The sequence below is a fragment of the Wallemia ichthyophaga genome, assembly GCF_000400465.1.
Source record: "Wallemia ichthyophaga EXF-994 unplaced genomic scaffold scaffold9, whole genome shotgun sequence".
In the NCBI taxonomy this organism is placed as follows: domain Eukaryota; kingdom Fungi; phylum Basidiomycota; class Wallemiomycetes; order Wallemiales; family Wallemiaceae; genus Wallemia; species Wallemia ichthyophaga.
In genome coordinates this window covers 332,274-346,851 of record NW_008806282.1, presented here as the reverse complement: position 1 = coordinate 346,851, position 14,578 = coordinate 332,274, and the positions used below count along the sequence as shown (strand labels likewise).

Below are 14,578 nucleotides of genomic sequence, written 5' to 3'. Positions count from 1 at the left end.
GAATTACAGTACGGTATTTGAAAATTGCCATTTCCTACTATCCAGACTTTAAAGTTCCCAGCGCAGTCTTCATCAGCTCTCCACCCTCATTCTATGAAATTTCGAAATGCATTTGGTCAAGCCAAACCCCACGATTTCAGAGTTTTAATGACCCTCACTTTTCTATACCTAAATCACTTCTACAAGGCGTTTAGTGAGGCGAAATAGCAATATCTTTTTCCTGGTGCTAGGTTTGATTCCTTTAGAGGCCACGCGACGTAGAACGTTTTACGCGTTTATAGGGCCGAACACTTGAGATATTTAAGCATTTGAGGTCTCTATAAGTTAGATTTGTATCCATCGGTTAATCACATGATATCCTCTGTATCTTTGCTATAACGTACTCTAGAACGCTCTAGGACCATTGCTTCCGATCAGCGTGCAGGGTGCAATATGGAACGCCAGGGATCTAAGACTGGCAATATTATATTATTTCCGGTAGAAATAACAATTGAGCTTTTCAAAGGTTTGAGAATAGGCAAAGGATGTTTTATCCCCTAGGCCTCTAATCATTCCTTAACCACATAAAACTGATAGGCTGCGCTCATTTTTCTCACTTACTGGGCCATTGCACGGTAACCTGAGTAGATTAAAATATATGTAGTGATCAATACTACTTGAAAGATTACCATACTGTAGTGAAATTCCAAATCCCCTTGCGATCTCATATAGTCGTCCTGAGGGTCGTCATTGATCTTTATCCGAGTCGCAGATAGAGTAAGCAGTCGGTGTGACCGTCTAAGCTAGCATGTCTTTGCTAAATCGTCACCCTTTCCAGCCGCTTTACCGTCCAGCCAAGCGAGCTGCACTTGTAATAACTACATATATTCCATTGAGCATAAAGTGGTTAGCAGTATTAGATGGTTTTTAAATTAATAGACTAATAATACAAATAAATAAATACACGTGTGAACTAAATTATTTCCCTTGTTGAGCTGAGTTTGTTACATAGCGGTGCTCTATCTGTCTCATTAAGGCCAGCCTGTAGAAGGCATTCAAAGAACTCAAAAGAAGGTTTCCTAACTAGACCAGAGTAAGCAGAGCACGAGAGCTTGAACCAAACACTCACCGGGTATGTCTGAAGCTTGATGAAGAAGTCCATTGCTGCTTCTCTCACGGATTTGTGTGGATGAATGAGACCGAACCCTAATGGCAGCAGTCCATCTAGATGAGGCGGTAGCTGCTCTACAATCTTCGCCAATGTCAGTCAAAGTCGGGACAGTAAACTGAAATCAAATCAACTCACCTCTACGACTTGATCATACGTTTCTGTGTTTTGCGCTAAGAACTGATATATCATTTGTGCTTCAGACGGATGCATCGCTCTCGCTGTTCTCAGTCTGTTTATTTGGTGGGCGACGTCTATGTCCTTTATAGCGCGATTCTTCAAGTACTGTTGAAAATCCTAGCATAACAAGATTAGCAAAGTCAGCGCGTAAGACCAACTCACATGTCTGTAATTTTTATACGTCGCTGTGTCCTGCCACCCTTCAATCCGGAAAGCATTAGCAGACAGTTCACGTACACGACTACTCTCATCGTTGAAAACGGTCCCACTTCCGAGTAGACCATCTGAAAATGGATGCGATGAAAATCCAATTGATGTACACCCAATTGCAGAAGCCTCTTCCTCATATCTTGACGCCATTCTGACGAAGGACGATACTAAATCAGTAAATCGAGCTCTTATGTGAGCTTCTCCATAATGCTCATTAATAAGAGCCATAATCTAATTAGTATTAGCCAACAAGGTCAACTGAGTATGTTTGTACCCACCTCATTCATAAATATATTATCCGAAGACTCGCGATGGCTGTTGTCGTTCCTCTGAGATGTTGAAATAGAGCCATCATCAGAAGTATTTGACATGGCGCTAGAGAAACTGTCCGACATTCCAAGCTTTGACCAAGATGGAGGGGAGCTCAAATTGTGATTGTTAGAGTGAGTAGACTGGCTCGCGCTTCCAGACGACGAAGAATGATTCATAACGACTGACGATGGTATCGTTGAACTTGGAGATTTAAATTGGCTACTGATGCCACTATTTGGACTATGGTAGTTTGGAATAGATGAGGGTGAAGATAATATGTTAGATTTTAGCACGCTAACCGGTTCAATTTGAGATGAGACGATAACTTTACCCGTGTTTATATTGAAGAGAACATCCCACCATCCATGATTGTCTTCGAAACGGGGGTTTGTTACACCAGCGATGTAACCCGGACTAAGACAATTTAGCAAATACGCCAAATTAAGGTCCTACGCACATGATTAAAAAGTTATCCAAATCTTTCAAGCAAGTGTATGGAAAAGCACGTTCAATGAAACCTCTGAGAACACCACCACCACCGCTGACAAGTGCGCAAGCAGCGAGAACAAAGTTGGTAACTAGACTTGCCGGCTTGCCATACCCTAGAAAGACGACGCGCTTTTGTGTGATGAGAGCATTGAAAAGTAAAATGATTGGGTGAGTGGATGTACCGCTTGTGTGGAGATGAGGATGCATGGGTGATGGGGGCACTGGATGTGCAGAGAATGTTTGAATGAGATTGATGATAGAATACTAGGCTGGGTTAGAGTGTAAAAAAGCTACTGATCACCTACGTCACCAATCTCTTCATCAAATGTAGACAGCGGAACGCGCGTTGGGAGAGAAATACTTTTGTAGTCGACATTCATATAGCTAATAGAAGTTTTGAAGTAGTGGGTGTCTACCGGCATTGTCTCTTGAGTTGAGGTCAGCGATATCGGATAGATAAAGAGAGACTGACCAATAAAAGACTGGTTTGGGCCATTGAGTGACTGCTGCTCTGAGGCGCCGATACTAGTCCGCTTGAGCTTCTCCTCGAACTCTTCCTCGAGAGAGTTGACAGCCTTAGAATTGGAGGAGGAGCGTCTGTTGCGGGACATGTCGACATGAAACATGGGATTAAACGCATCCGAGTCATCAGACTGACGCTTAAAGAAGAAATGAGACCACTTTTCGGCAAAGAGATCTTTCCTATCAGGAGCAGCGCGGAGAATCATCTTTTCAGAGCGGGAAATAGGGGGAACGGCAGAGGTGCTCATATTGTTGATAGCGTCATAGAGGCGAGCGAGAATAGAAGGGGAGCCAGACTGGAAGTAGTCCTCCAAAGCGAGAAGAAGGATTGGCTTGTAGATGTGGATATACGGCTGTTTCGAGCAAATGGCGAGAGCTTTGACGAGGGCGCCCCTGTTGATCGATCAGCGCAAGTTCAAGGGGGAACCAGAACGGACCTCGGCACGGAGTCGTCCTTCTTGGTCCTGACGAGATTAAGGACATGAAGAAGCTGGGGCTTGGGATGGTCTTGGTGAGGAACGAGCCTGGAGTAAGTTCTTCGGTGTCTGGCAAAAGGTGTCGGAGCTTCCGAGTCGAGGGGAGGAGCAATCGTGTTCGCGGGAGTCTGGTTGAGGAAGAAGATAGTCCAGTCCTCGTGCTGGTCGTGGGCGCCCTCGGGTATCATGAGATCTGCAAGCAGACTGAGGAGAGTGAGCGCGGGGAGGATGCCGAGACACGCCTCACTGTTCGTCGGTGCCAGTTGGGAATGGATACTGCTGCGAGAGCCTTGGGGGAGTTAGAAAGCCCAATAAAATAATAAAACAACAAAATAAACCCACGTAGAGCCTTGATCTATATCGAACTCGGCTAATAAGCAATACGCAACATTATTTTCCATGACGGTCGCAGTTGGACAGCTCAGCTCGAATAGATGAGTTGGTTGGTTCCATATCAACAAGATCAAATGCTAAATTTACTCACAAAATTTGAATCCAAATCCAACAGAGTTAAAGGCGTGGCATTCCACCCGACCCAGCCGTTGCTCGCTGCGAGTCTCCACAACGGCTCAATACAGCTGTGGAATTATCAGATGGGCACCCTGGTCGATAGGTTCGATCAGCACGATGGTACTCGTCTTTTCCCGGCGTTTATCTCCCGCTTACGCCTTTGCAGGTCCAGTACGTGGTATCTCGTTCCACAACACACAGCCGCTTCTCGCAAGCGGCGGCGACGATTACAAGGTTAAAGTGTGGAACTACAAGACGCGTCGCTGCCTGTTCACCCTCCACGGCCACTTGGACTACGTGCGCACCGTCTTCTTCCACCACACCCACCCGTGGATCCTCACCGCGTCGGACGACCAGACTATTAGGATTTGGAACTGGCAGTCGAGGACCTGTATCGCGATCCTCACCGGCCACAATCACTACATCATGTGTGCGCAGTGGCATCCTACCGACGATCTCGTCGTTTCCGCCTCCATGGACCAGACCGTTCGTGTCTGGGATATCTCCGGCCTCAGGAAGAAGAACACCACCGCTTTCCCCATGTCTTTAGAGGAGCAGATGCAAAGAGCCAACGCTGGGCAGTCTGACTTGTTTGGCAGTATGGACGCTACCACCAAATTCGTGTTAGAAGGCCATGACCGCGGTGTCAACTGGGTCACCTTCCACCCTTCTCTCCCTCTCATCCTCTCGGCTGGCGACGATCGCCAAATCAAGCTTTGGAGAATGTCTGATACCAAGGCCTGGGAAGTCGATACCTGCCGTGGCCACTTTAACAACGTCTCATCCGCCCTCTTCCACCCACGTCACGAGCTCATTATCTCAAACGGCGAGGACAAAACTATCAGGGTCTGGGATATGTCTAAACGCGCCGCTGTTCAGACCTTTAGAAGGGAACACGATAGGTTCTGGGTTCTCACTGTTCACCCAGAGCTCAACCTCTTCGCTGCTGGTCATGACAACGGTCTCATCGTCTTCAAACTCGAGCGTGAAAGGCCCGCGTTTTCTCTTCACCAAAACACGCTCTACTATGTCCGTGACAAGGTTATTCGCCAGCACGACTTGTCTACTGGCTCTGATGCTGCATTGCTCTCTATCAAGAAGCTCGGCAATGCTTACACTCCACCTCGTTCCCTCAGTTTTAACCCAGCCGAGAAAGGTGTGCTTGTCGCATCTGTAAGTTAATCACTTGCATTCAACGTTACCTGACAAACTTCTTAGCCAGCAGATGGCGGTTCTTATGATTTGGCTACTCTCCCTAGATATCTCCCTAATGAGAACGATTTGCCTGACTCGTCTATTGATGGTAAGCGCGGAGCCGGTCAAAACGCTGTGTTTGTGGCACGCAACAGAATCGCAGTACTCAACAAGGAAGATCAATCCATCGAAATCAGAGATTTGAGTAACAACATGACCAAATCTGTCAAGTGCCCCGTTCAAACAAATGAAATCTTTTACGGTGGCACTGCAACCCTTATCCTCGCAGGTCCAACTCAGGTTGTTTTGTTCGAAATTCAACAACAAAAGATTTTATCCGAGCTTAATTGTCCACCTGTCAAGTATGTTGTCTGGAGTGCTGACGGTTCAATGGTTGCTTTGCTCAGCAAGCACACAATCACTTTGACCAATAAAACTCTTACATCAAGTAGTCTCATCCATGAAACCATCAGAATCAAGAGTGCTTCATTTGATGAGAATGGAATATTAATTTACACCACTCTCAACCATATCAAGTACGCTTTACCACAAGGTGACAATGGCATCATCAAGACACTACAACAACCTGTCTACCTTGTGAAGGTTAAAGGCAAAACCGCTTACTGTCTTGATCGTTCAGCTAAACCAAGACAAATTGAGATTGATCCAACTGAATACAGATTCAAATTGGCCCTTATTAAAGGAAAGTATGATGAAGTATTGCACATTATTAGAACAAGCACTCTAGTCGGTCAAAGTATTATAGCTTACCTTCAAAGAAAAGGTTATCCTGAGGTGGGTCATTGACTTGGTGAAAAACTTTAGCTCACTGATGTAACTTAGATTGCACTACACTTTGTACAAGACAAATCTACCAGGTTTGATCTCGCTATTGAATGTGGCAACTTGGATGTCGCTCTCGAGGAAGCCAAAGGTATTGACAGAGAAGACGTATGGGAGCGCTTGAGTCAACAAGCTCTCAAACAGGGTAATCACAAGGTTCGTCATTTTAATTCAATTTACTCTACTCACTCATTTTACTTCTAGATTGTTGAAATCGCATACCAAAAAACGAAGAACTTTGATAAGTTATCTTTCTTATACCTCACAACTGGACATGCGGAAAAGCTGAAGAAAATGCAGAAGATTGCTGACATGCGCGGTGATCAAATGTCTAGATTCCACAACTCTCTTTACCTTGGTGATGCGGAAGCACGCGCAAGAATACTGATAGACGTCGGAATGCTTCCATTAGCATACATGACAGCCAAATCGAATGGATTAAATGATCTTGCCGATGAAATTGCGGGTATGAAAGGTGTAGACCAAGGTAAATTGGCTAAGATACCTGCTACTCAAAGTCAGTTACAGCCACCGGCAGTGGTACACAAGACATACGAAGAGAACTGGCCATCACTCAGCAGTCAAGAAAGCTACTTTGACAAGGCATTAGAGAAGGTGCTTGATCAAGCTGAAGATGTGAACGAATTGGACACGCTGGATGAATGGGCAAACCCAGAAGAATACGTTGGTGGAGCTGATGCACCAATGGACGAAGGAGTTGTGGAACAGGCAGAAGAGGGTGATGCTTGGGATCTCAGTGACGAAGACGTTCCAGTTGAAGAGCCCGAAGAAGATGAGGATGAGTTTGTGAACGCTCCAAATGAAGTATCAGATAACATAACTGCTGAAGAAGCAATTGCAGCCGAGCCAGGTAAATCGGAAGCAGAGCTTTGGACTAGAAACTCACCATTGGCGGCCGATCATATCGCAGCGGGATCATTTGATAGCGCTATGCAATTGCTACATCGTCAAGTCGGAGCTGTTAATTTCGAGCCATTGAAGCCATTATTTATGGAAATATATCAATCTTCTAGATTATACGCTCCTGCAAATGCCAATCAATCACCCTTCACTGTCTACTTGCGCCGTGATCCAAGAACAACGGATCCAAAGAGCTATTTACCTGCCACAGGAACTTTAAGTCTGCAATCCATAGCTTCAAATGAGCTCCAAGAAGGATACAGATTGTTTAAGGCTGGTAAATTTGTGGAATCAGCAGCTGCATTCAAGAGTATTTTGATTCAACTCTTGTTGGTTTCAGTTTCGAGCCAAGAAGAAACAAATGATGTGAGCTTGATGGATTTTATGTGTTTAAATACTCATACAATTCACAGATCCGTGATATAATCAACGTTTCACGTGAATACTTGATTGGACTCACACTTGAAATTGAGAGGAGAAGATTAGTTGCAGAGGAGCCAAACAATGTGAAGCGCATACTTGAATTAGCAGCATACTTTGCTGAATGTGAATTACAACCAGCACATTCACAATTAGCGCTTAGATCTGCAGCTAATTCATTTGAGAAAGCTGGTAACACAATTACAGCTGGATATTTTGCAAAAAAGTTACTTGACTTATCACCAACAGCAGCTAATGTAGTTGCAAAAGCTAAGAGTCAAGTTAATGGTGCTGATCGTAATCCACGCTCTACGATCCAAGTAGACTTTGACGACAAGGTTCATTTCCGCGTTTGTCCTGCTTCACTCACTCCTGTTCATCAAGATGAGGATGTTGTTGAGGATGCTTACACTGGTGCTGTCTATCACGCCAATTATAGCGGCTCACTTTGTGCGTTGACGGGTGTAAATAAGGTTGGTGCGCAATGTACTGGTTTGCGTTCAATTGTTTAAAACATTGTCTAAATTTATACTTTCTTTAAACGTTGTCTTGTGTGGTGTGTGTGTGTGTGTGTGTGCAGATGAGGTGAATAGAAAGATAAATCTCGGATATCAATATAACACATAAAGCAATCAATCAGTCATATAAATTTTCAAGTAATATATCTAATGAGTGTAGTATTATTATTCCGGTGATTACATTGAGATCAGGTAGACAAAGAAAGTGAGAGTAGGAAAAAAGTCCGATTTAGCTGCCATAGAAAGCATTGCTGGCTTATCTAACAACCCAAGGTTCTAGATCCTCGTATGTGTAGCAGAGAGGCCACTCGGTCGTGTCCATAACGTCCTTGATCTTTAAATTTTCAGAGCCAAGAGCACCTACACCGCCGTACAACAATGGGTCTTCAAGCTGAGCCGGAATACCACTTCTCATACCAGTGTCCCAGTAATAGTCAGTGTTACCAGCAAAGTCATACAGGTGACTCTCATCAAGTTCTTGCCAGCTCTTCCAGATTCTATCAACGTTTGAGTGGTGCATGAAGAACAATGGATCGTTAGGTGAAGAGTTGTTTACGCCGTCAGTTCTCATATCACCCCAGAGTGCTAAATGAATGGCACCGTGTGGACCAGGGAAGTCGTGTGGGTTGTGAATTGGATCAGGTGATTCGAGTGCTACAGAGAAGTCCTTGTATGTTGCGATAGAAGAAAGGTTTCTCATGTTCTCTGGGTTATAGCCACGCTGACAGTATGGGCCTGGTCCTGACCATGGGTAGTTTGCTGTCATCGGGAGATTTCTAGTGAGCTGGTGAGGGTAGGGGAAATTTATTTGGTGGTTGGCAAAAGCACCGTCGGTGATAGTAGTAGAATCTTAGCAAATGGTTAAGAGTAACACACTAAGACAAACATTTGACTCACTGTAAACGTTATTGTAATCGAAGTTACCGTAAGTACCAAAGCCAATGTTAGGATCAGCGTTCCATATGTTTGAAGCACTAAGGTCTTGCCAGTCTTGCTCCCAGGCCCAATAAGGCATTGCACCCTCGTAGCCACAGTCTTTCAACTCTTGGTGGTACGCATACACGAACCAACGGTGCCATGGGAGAAATCTACCGACCCAATGGATAGCATAGCCTGGGTACTGGTGAATATAGACGAAGTCTTCGTATCTTGAGACTTGATCGACGCCGTTGATTGATAACGTTGGTTTCTGCATCATACACTGAATAGCACCAAGGAAACTAGACTTCTCATCTCCGTTGAGGTTGTTCCAATTGCGACGGACGTGGATATTATCGCAGGTGCGCTTCGCTGGGCTTGCGAAGGCGCCCGTTACCGCGAGAGCAGCTGCAGAGAGAAGACCGAGATTAACCATTGAGAAGTAAATGAGCTTGATTGATGTAGAAGAATAAGAGGGAATTGGTAAATTTATAATTGGGCTAGGAATGTGTGTCACAACGCATTCCTAGCTATATTTAGTAGGAATGGGCAGTAGTACTTGGGAATGTGGGAAGCGCAAGGAAATAATAAAGAAGGAATTTGAAAAACTCTTAAGATTATGTACAGCTGGATGTGAATACCGGTCGCTATGTGGGATATCTTGCACGGAATTGCAACTAAAAATAGAATAGTATTCAATAGGCTATCTAGGTTATCCAGATACCTGGGACCAATCACAAATCCACCGCTGCCAAGAATAATAAGACTCGTTCAGACTACAGCTCTGCTGATAGGGGCCTTGTATTTTGCTACAAGTATGAAATATATTATTCATTTATTTTTATTGGCAAACACGCGCCACTTGTGACTTCATCGCGTTGAACTCCATCCGACGGTTAATCTTGTTCCTTCATGATCTCCGCCTTTTTTCGAAGGGGCACCACAGACAGGGCAGCTTCGAGAAGAGCGCCACCAACGACAGCTCCACAAGAGCCAGAGCTACCTGCAGATACTACACCAAAACCTAACCAAAAGCGTCTATATGGACCTGATCTGCAGTTTCAAGATCCACAGTCTAATGCGGTAGGAGAGACGGAGAATGACTTGGTGCGCGAGTGGATTGACAATACAGAGAATGTACGTCGTGTTTCTACGCCAAGTAAATTGCTCTAAACGCCCCCAGCAATCCCCTTCTTCTACGCTCAAATTGGAGTGCAATTTGAAGAGAAACACCCTGCGCATATTGACAAATGATAGGGCACCTTCGATTATTTCCACAGAATCTAACAGACCGACATCCCCTTCCATGTCTATTGCTCCAGTCTCAAATAAATTTCAGTCGCTTAGCTTCAGTTTCGACAGTCTCACCCCAAAAGTGAAAATATCTTTGAGCTGGTTGGATTCACAGGAGTCGCTGATGGAGGACGTTGTTGACGGTGGCTGGGATAGGCACTGGCAGTCCCCAAACAAGCTCGATCTTGTGGCGCACCAGCATAGACTGCAGAAGATTGACGACGGCTCAGACTCGGATTCCGTAGCCTCAAATGCAGACTCAAACCAAGTCACAAAGCTGGAACTAAAGTTGAAGATTGATTTAGTTGGATGTGATGATAGTGGTGTTGCTGTTACACCACATAATAAGCAGTCGACGTATCTTATCATCCATCGATGCGACGAATGCTGGCTCCTTAGAGTCGATAAGCGTATTGGTTATATTGCGAACAAGCAATTCAATCTTCACGAAATATACGGCTTGTCTTCACATACTAGAGACAATGCCTCAAATGATATTAATCAGAGTATGACGGATGATCACATTGGGGGTGAGTGCGTTATATGCTTGGCATCGCCAAGAGACACAGTCTTATTACCATGTCGACACCTTGTTGCTTGCAAGGATTGCGCAATTAGAATGACAGATTTTGGCGGTGGGGGTGTACAACCAGACAGAGAAGGTGGTGCTTGGGGTACAGAGGGTGCTGAGCCATCGACATCAGCAAATGCAACAGAAGCAGCAGATGCTCCAACCCAAAATGATCGAGTTATTGCTGCCGAAGCTGGCAGATCTCAACGCAGACGTAAGCGCAAACCTAAAGGATGGTATTGTCCAATATGTCGTCAGCCATATTCTGCCATGCTCAGAGTGGCTTTCAATGATCAATAGGCAACGTCAAATTGTATCGATTATGTTGTTGTATAAATAATTCCTTAATGAACACCTTTGATCATCCACCCACACTCGGAACTAAATTACAAGGGAAAATTACAGCAAATGAATACAAAGATGTGAAAGAAATTTATTTAAAGCTAGTTGGTGATCTACACATACGAGTGGGGGAGTTTAGCAGATCTATCAGCTTAGTGGATGATAGCGTGGGGCTGTTCAACGCGGATATGATGCATGATCCTACACCTTTAGACGAGCGGATAAATCAATTTCACTACAGCTTTAGTTTGAGCGAAAGCCTTCCGCCTTCCTTTAGGTATAGATATGGTGAAGATAGCGTCGTCGTTGAATATACGCTGGTTCTATGCGTAGAATATAAAAAGCTATTCAAAAAAGCAAAAAAGCACAAGTTTACGTTTGATCTAATCAAGTCTTCTAGCAATTCAATTGAATTTGATAGCTATAAAGTGATTAGTAATAGTATACAACACAAGAATACAATCGCTGGCTTAAATGTGCACGTTCCAGATACGCAAATGATACCAATGAATAAATCACTACCAATCAATCTGGCAATTACCCTTACCAGGAACGACAGTTTTGACCTAAAGATCCATTTCCATCGCTTAGTCAAGCTGAGAACACGCCGTTGGCATGAATTGAAAAGATTAGAGACAGTTTTATTCACACTGCAAAAGTCAGACATGATATCCGAACATACAGATTATCACACAAGTCAAGTCACTCATCACTTTAGCACAGATATGAATCTGATAGACATATCTGACTTTGCTTACAAAGATATATTATCTATCAGTCACTTTATTAGCGTAGATTACAATAATAATAAGATTATAGCGTTTGATACCCCGCTTATTCAAATCTCAAGGGCCTCTTCAATCACACCGCCTACTCAACCCACCACTGAGCTTCCAGATGTGCCGCCTAGTGAATGCCCGCCTAGTGAACCCTCAATGGATTGCTTAGATGCACCGCCTCCGTATTCTGATTATCCTGACCATCCTGACCAGGTTCTTCCTCAGTAAGTACGAGATAAATTTCTCTACCATGGGTTATAATAGCCAACGCTACTTCAACCGTAATCAACGCAATAATGATCAACTCCATACGATGGCTTGTTTGACTGTTGGGGAGGAGGTTAAAAGAGGAAGAGCGAATAAAGTGAATACGTGCGTTTGTAGATAATCTCTTAAAGTGTCTTGTACATCTGCTGCATAGGTGATCTTTTGATTAACAGCGTCAACGCGTGGTTTTATATCCAAAACTTCAGAAACTTGTTGAAAATAACTCTCTAGGATCTGTTCATCCCATAAGGCATCAGGTACACCCCAAAAGTTCTCACCTTCATTGTCAAGTTCCAAATTCAGGCCCTGTCTGAATCTGAGTAATTCGCCCATACTACTAGCAATGGCTTTTCTATCCATTTCAGGAGGGACTTTGCCATTGAGAGCGAGGTAAGAAGGGATTGATGAGACCTTTGATAGGTAGGTTGATAATTGTGATTCTAAAGCGGACAATTTTGCACTGCGACTGAGAGCGTGCGAGAAGGAGTATTTCGTTAATAACATAGGGTATTCATTAGTGTTCAACTGTGAGTTTGAAGAAATACTTTTGATAGAGTCTAAATCCGAGTCTTGACCTAAAACGATTAAATCACCTTGCAATCTAGTTGATTCAGAAGGATCAACAACGTAATCTAACTGTTCAGTTTCAAATTCAAGGTAGCGATTTTTCTCAACCCAGCCAGTGTTCTTAAATCTACCACTAGCCTCTAGCACTTTCTGTAGACTGATTTGATTATTGGAAGGCGTATTGCCTCTTCTAATGACTTGACGCAAGAATCGTTCACCTTGATCAGTATCCATGCCCCAGGTAACGAAACTGCCAGATTTAAAGATGAAGACTTCTTTATCGCCGGTGTTGTCTAGAGGAATATAGATTGCGCCATCAGAGTCTGGTACTAGATATGAGTTATACGCAGATAGTGATGATTTGAGTGAGTTAAAGTCGTATCTTTCAGCAGTTGAGAAAGCCAAGACGGGCATGACGTTAGTTCTACCCGGACGATTGATAAGCTTTGATCTAACAGGAGCTGATTGTTCTGCAGCGTTTCTTCGCAGGACAGTTTTCGGTTTCGGAGGTTTATTTACAGAGTGAGATAGTCTAATGCCTAATCTACAAGTGATTGATGATTTAATATAATTCAAGCGATTTAGTTGCATCATACGACTAGTTGGTGGTTTAGTAGACGCAGACGACCAACAGTACAGTTGTAAAATGAAGAATTTACTTATATTGGTTACAGGATCAGTAGCAGCTGTGAAACTAAAGCTATTGACGGAAGAATTGAAACCAAATTTCAATATGAAAGTGGCTATCACTCAATCAGCTTATAACTTTGTAAAAGATCTCGATATCGATGGGAGCATACCAATTTATAGAGATTCGGATGAGTGGAACATGTTTAATAAGATAGGTGATGATATTTTACACATTGAATTAAGGAGGTGGTCTGATATCGTCATTGTTGCACCTTTATCTGCCAATACGTTGGCAAAAATAAGCAACGGATTAGCAGATAATCTGGTAACGTCAATCGTAAGAGCATTAGATGATAAAACACCAGTGCACGTATTTCCCTCAATGAACAGTTTCATGTACAATAACCCGTTAACAAACCATCAACTGGATATACTGAGTAATATTCTAAAGTTCGATATACACGGCCCAATCAGCAAGCGGCTAGCATGTGGAGATGAAGGTTAGTAGGGCTGAAGTGAGTGGATCGGTTGTAATGCTGAAATAAACTGCTTTAGGTATTGGAGCAATGGTTGAGTACAAAGATGTCGTTGACATTTTAAATAAAATTTAAATTTACTTGAACGAATGAATCATCTTGATTTCTGTATCAATCTCGACTGAGACCCAGTCATTCACAACACCATGTCTAATTTCTTTGGTTCTATTGGGTTAGTGAGGTGACTGTGGGATATTAAAGTCTAACACACCAATTAGGCGCATTCGCACCAAATCAAACGCACAGAAAAGGTCTCCAACTTCACCGACAACTCAACAGCAACAAATACCCCAAATACCCAATAATTTGAATACTAAAAATAACAACAGTAAACCTCTTTTCTTATGTCAGCCTTTCTGTAAAGCTGCTCTCGTCAAAGGCAGTTTCAAGACTATCGTAGTACTACCAAAGCACGTTGACGTTAACGAATGGGTAGCTATAAACTTGTTTGATTTCTTCCACAACTTGAACGCCTTTTACGGTGTGATATCTGAAACTGTCACGCTTGAATCGAATCCAACCATGTCTGCAGGTGTTAACTTTGACTACACTTGGATCGATCAATCAAGAAAGCTAGTCAAGTTGCCTGCGCCTACCTACATTGACTATGTTATGGTATGGGTCCAGTCTTTGCTCAACGATGAACTCGTCTTCCCTTCAAAGCAAAACAACTACTTCCAGCCCACCTTCCCTTCTTCCGCCAAGCACATATATAAACAACTTTTTAGAGTATTTGCTCACTTATACTGGGCTCACTTCTCTTCCTTTCTCCACCTCAGCTTAGAAGGTCACCTCAACTCTCTATTCGCTCACTTTGTCGCTTTTGGTACTGAGTTTGACCTCATCGATAAAAGAGACGTTCTCGGTTCGGGCGTAGGCGATCTCATGAACCTTTGGAAGGATCAAGGCACTCTGGAACTATGATTGTACTCT

The 14,578-nt window shown here is 43.5% G+C and overlaps 6 protein-coding genes across 6 annotated transcripts; 3 read left to right on the top strand and 3 right to left on the bottom strand.

The window, feature by feature from the left end:
* Positions 1 to 1,043: 1,043 nt before the first annotated feature.
* Positions 1,044 to 3,737, bottom strand: J056_004818 (Protein mesA; the record flags this gene model as incomplete). The annotated part of the gene is made up of 11 exons (XM_009270008.1): positions 1,044 to 1,058; positions 1,109 to 1,231; positions 1,286 to 1,444; positions 1,490 to 1,768; positions 1,816 to 2,263; positions 2,307 to 2,602; positions 2,644 to 2,765; positions 2,811 to 3,253; positions 3,298 to 3,540; positions 3,584 to 3,625; positions 3,679 to 3,737. 11 exons carry the CDS (start codon positions 3,735 to 3,737, stop codon positions 1,044 to 1,046), a joined length of 2,229 nt encoding a protein of 742 aa, XP_009268283.1.
* Positions 3,738 to 3,803: 66 nt separating this feature from the next.
* On the top strand, positions 3,804 to 7,736 carry J056_004817 (Putative coatomer subunit alpha; the record flags this gene model as incomplete). Its single annotated transcript, XM_009270007.1, has 6 exons — positions 3,804 to 3,966; positions 4,013 to 5,019; positions 5,065 to 5,835; positions 5,884 to 6,039; positions 6,088 to 7,170; positions 7,218 to 7,736. The coding sequence occupies 6 exons, from the start codon at positions 3,804 to 3,806 to the stop codon at positions 7,734 to 7,736; spliced, it is 3,699 nt and encodes a 1,232-aa protein (XP_009268282.1).
* A 262-nt stretch (positions 7,737 to 7,998) lies between these two features.
* On the bottom strand, positions 7,999 to 9,096 carry J056_004816 (Hemocyanin A-type, units Ode to Odg; the record flags this gene model as incomplete). The annotated part of the gene is made up of 2 exons (XM_009270006.1): positions 7,999 to 8,591; positions 8,640 to 9,096. The coding sequence occupies 2 exons, from the start codon at positions 9,094 to 9,096 to the stop codon at positions 7,999 to 8,001; spliced, it is 1,050 nt and encodes a 349-aa protein (XP_009268281.1).
* A 476-nt stretch (positions 9,097 to 9,572) lies between these two features.
* On the top strand, positions 9,573 to 10,824 carry J056_004815 (RING finger protein; the record flags this gene model as incomplete). The annotated part of the gene is made up of 2 exons (XM_009270005.1): positions 9,573 to 9,797; positions 9,844 to 10,824. 2 exons carry the CDS (start codon positions 9,573 to 9,575, stop codon positions 10,822 to 10,824), a joined length of 1,206 nt encoding a protein of 401 aa, XP_009268280.1.
* A 963-nt stretch (positions 10,825 to 11,787) lies between these two features.
* J056_004814 (Required for meiotic nuclear division protein 1-like protein) lies at positions 11,788 to 12,893 on the bottom strand (the record flags this gene model as incomplete). Its single annotated transcript, XM_009270004.1, has 2 exons — positions 11,788 to 12,036; positions 12,084 to 12,893. The coding sequence occupies 2 exons, from the start codon at positions 12,891 to 12,893 to the stop codon at positions 11,788 to 11,790; spliced, it is 1,059 nt and encodes a 352-aa protein (XP_009268279.1).
* An 898-nt stretch (positions 12,894 to 13,791) lies between these two features.
* J056_004813 (Maintenance of ploidy protein mob2) lies at positions 13,792 to 14,569 on the top strand (the record flags this gene model as incomplete). The annotated part of the gene is made up of 2 exons (XM_009270003.1): positions 13,792 to 13,817; positions 13,864 to 14,569. 2 exons carry the CDS (start codon positions 13,792 to 13,794, stop codon positions 14,567 to 14,569), a joined length of 732 nt encoding a protein of 243 aa, XP_009268278.1.
* Between the last annotated feature and the right edge of the window lie 9 nt (positions 14,570 to 14,578).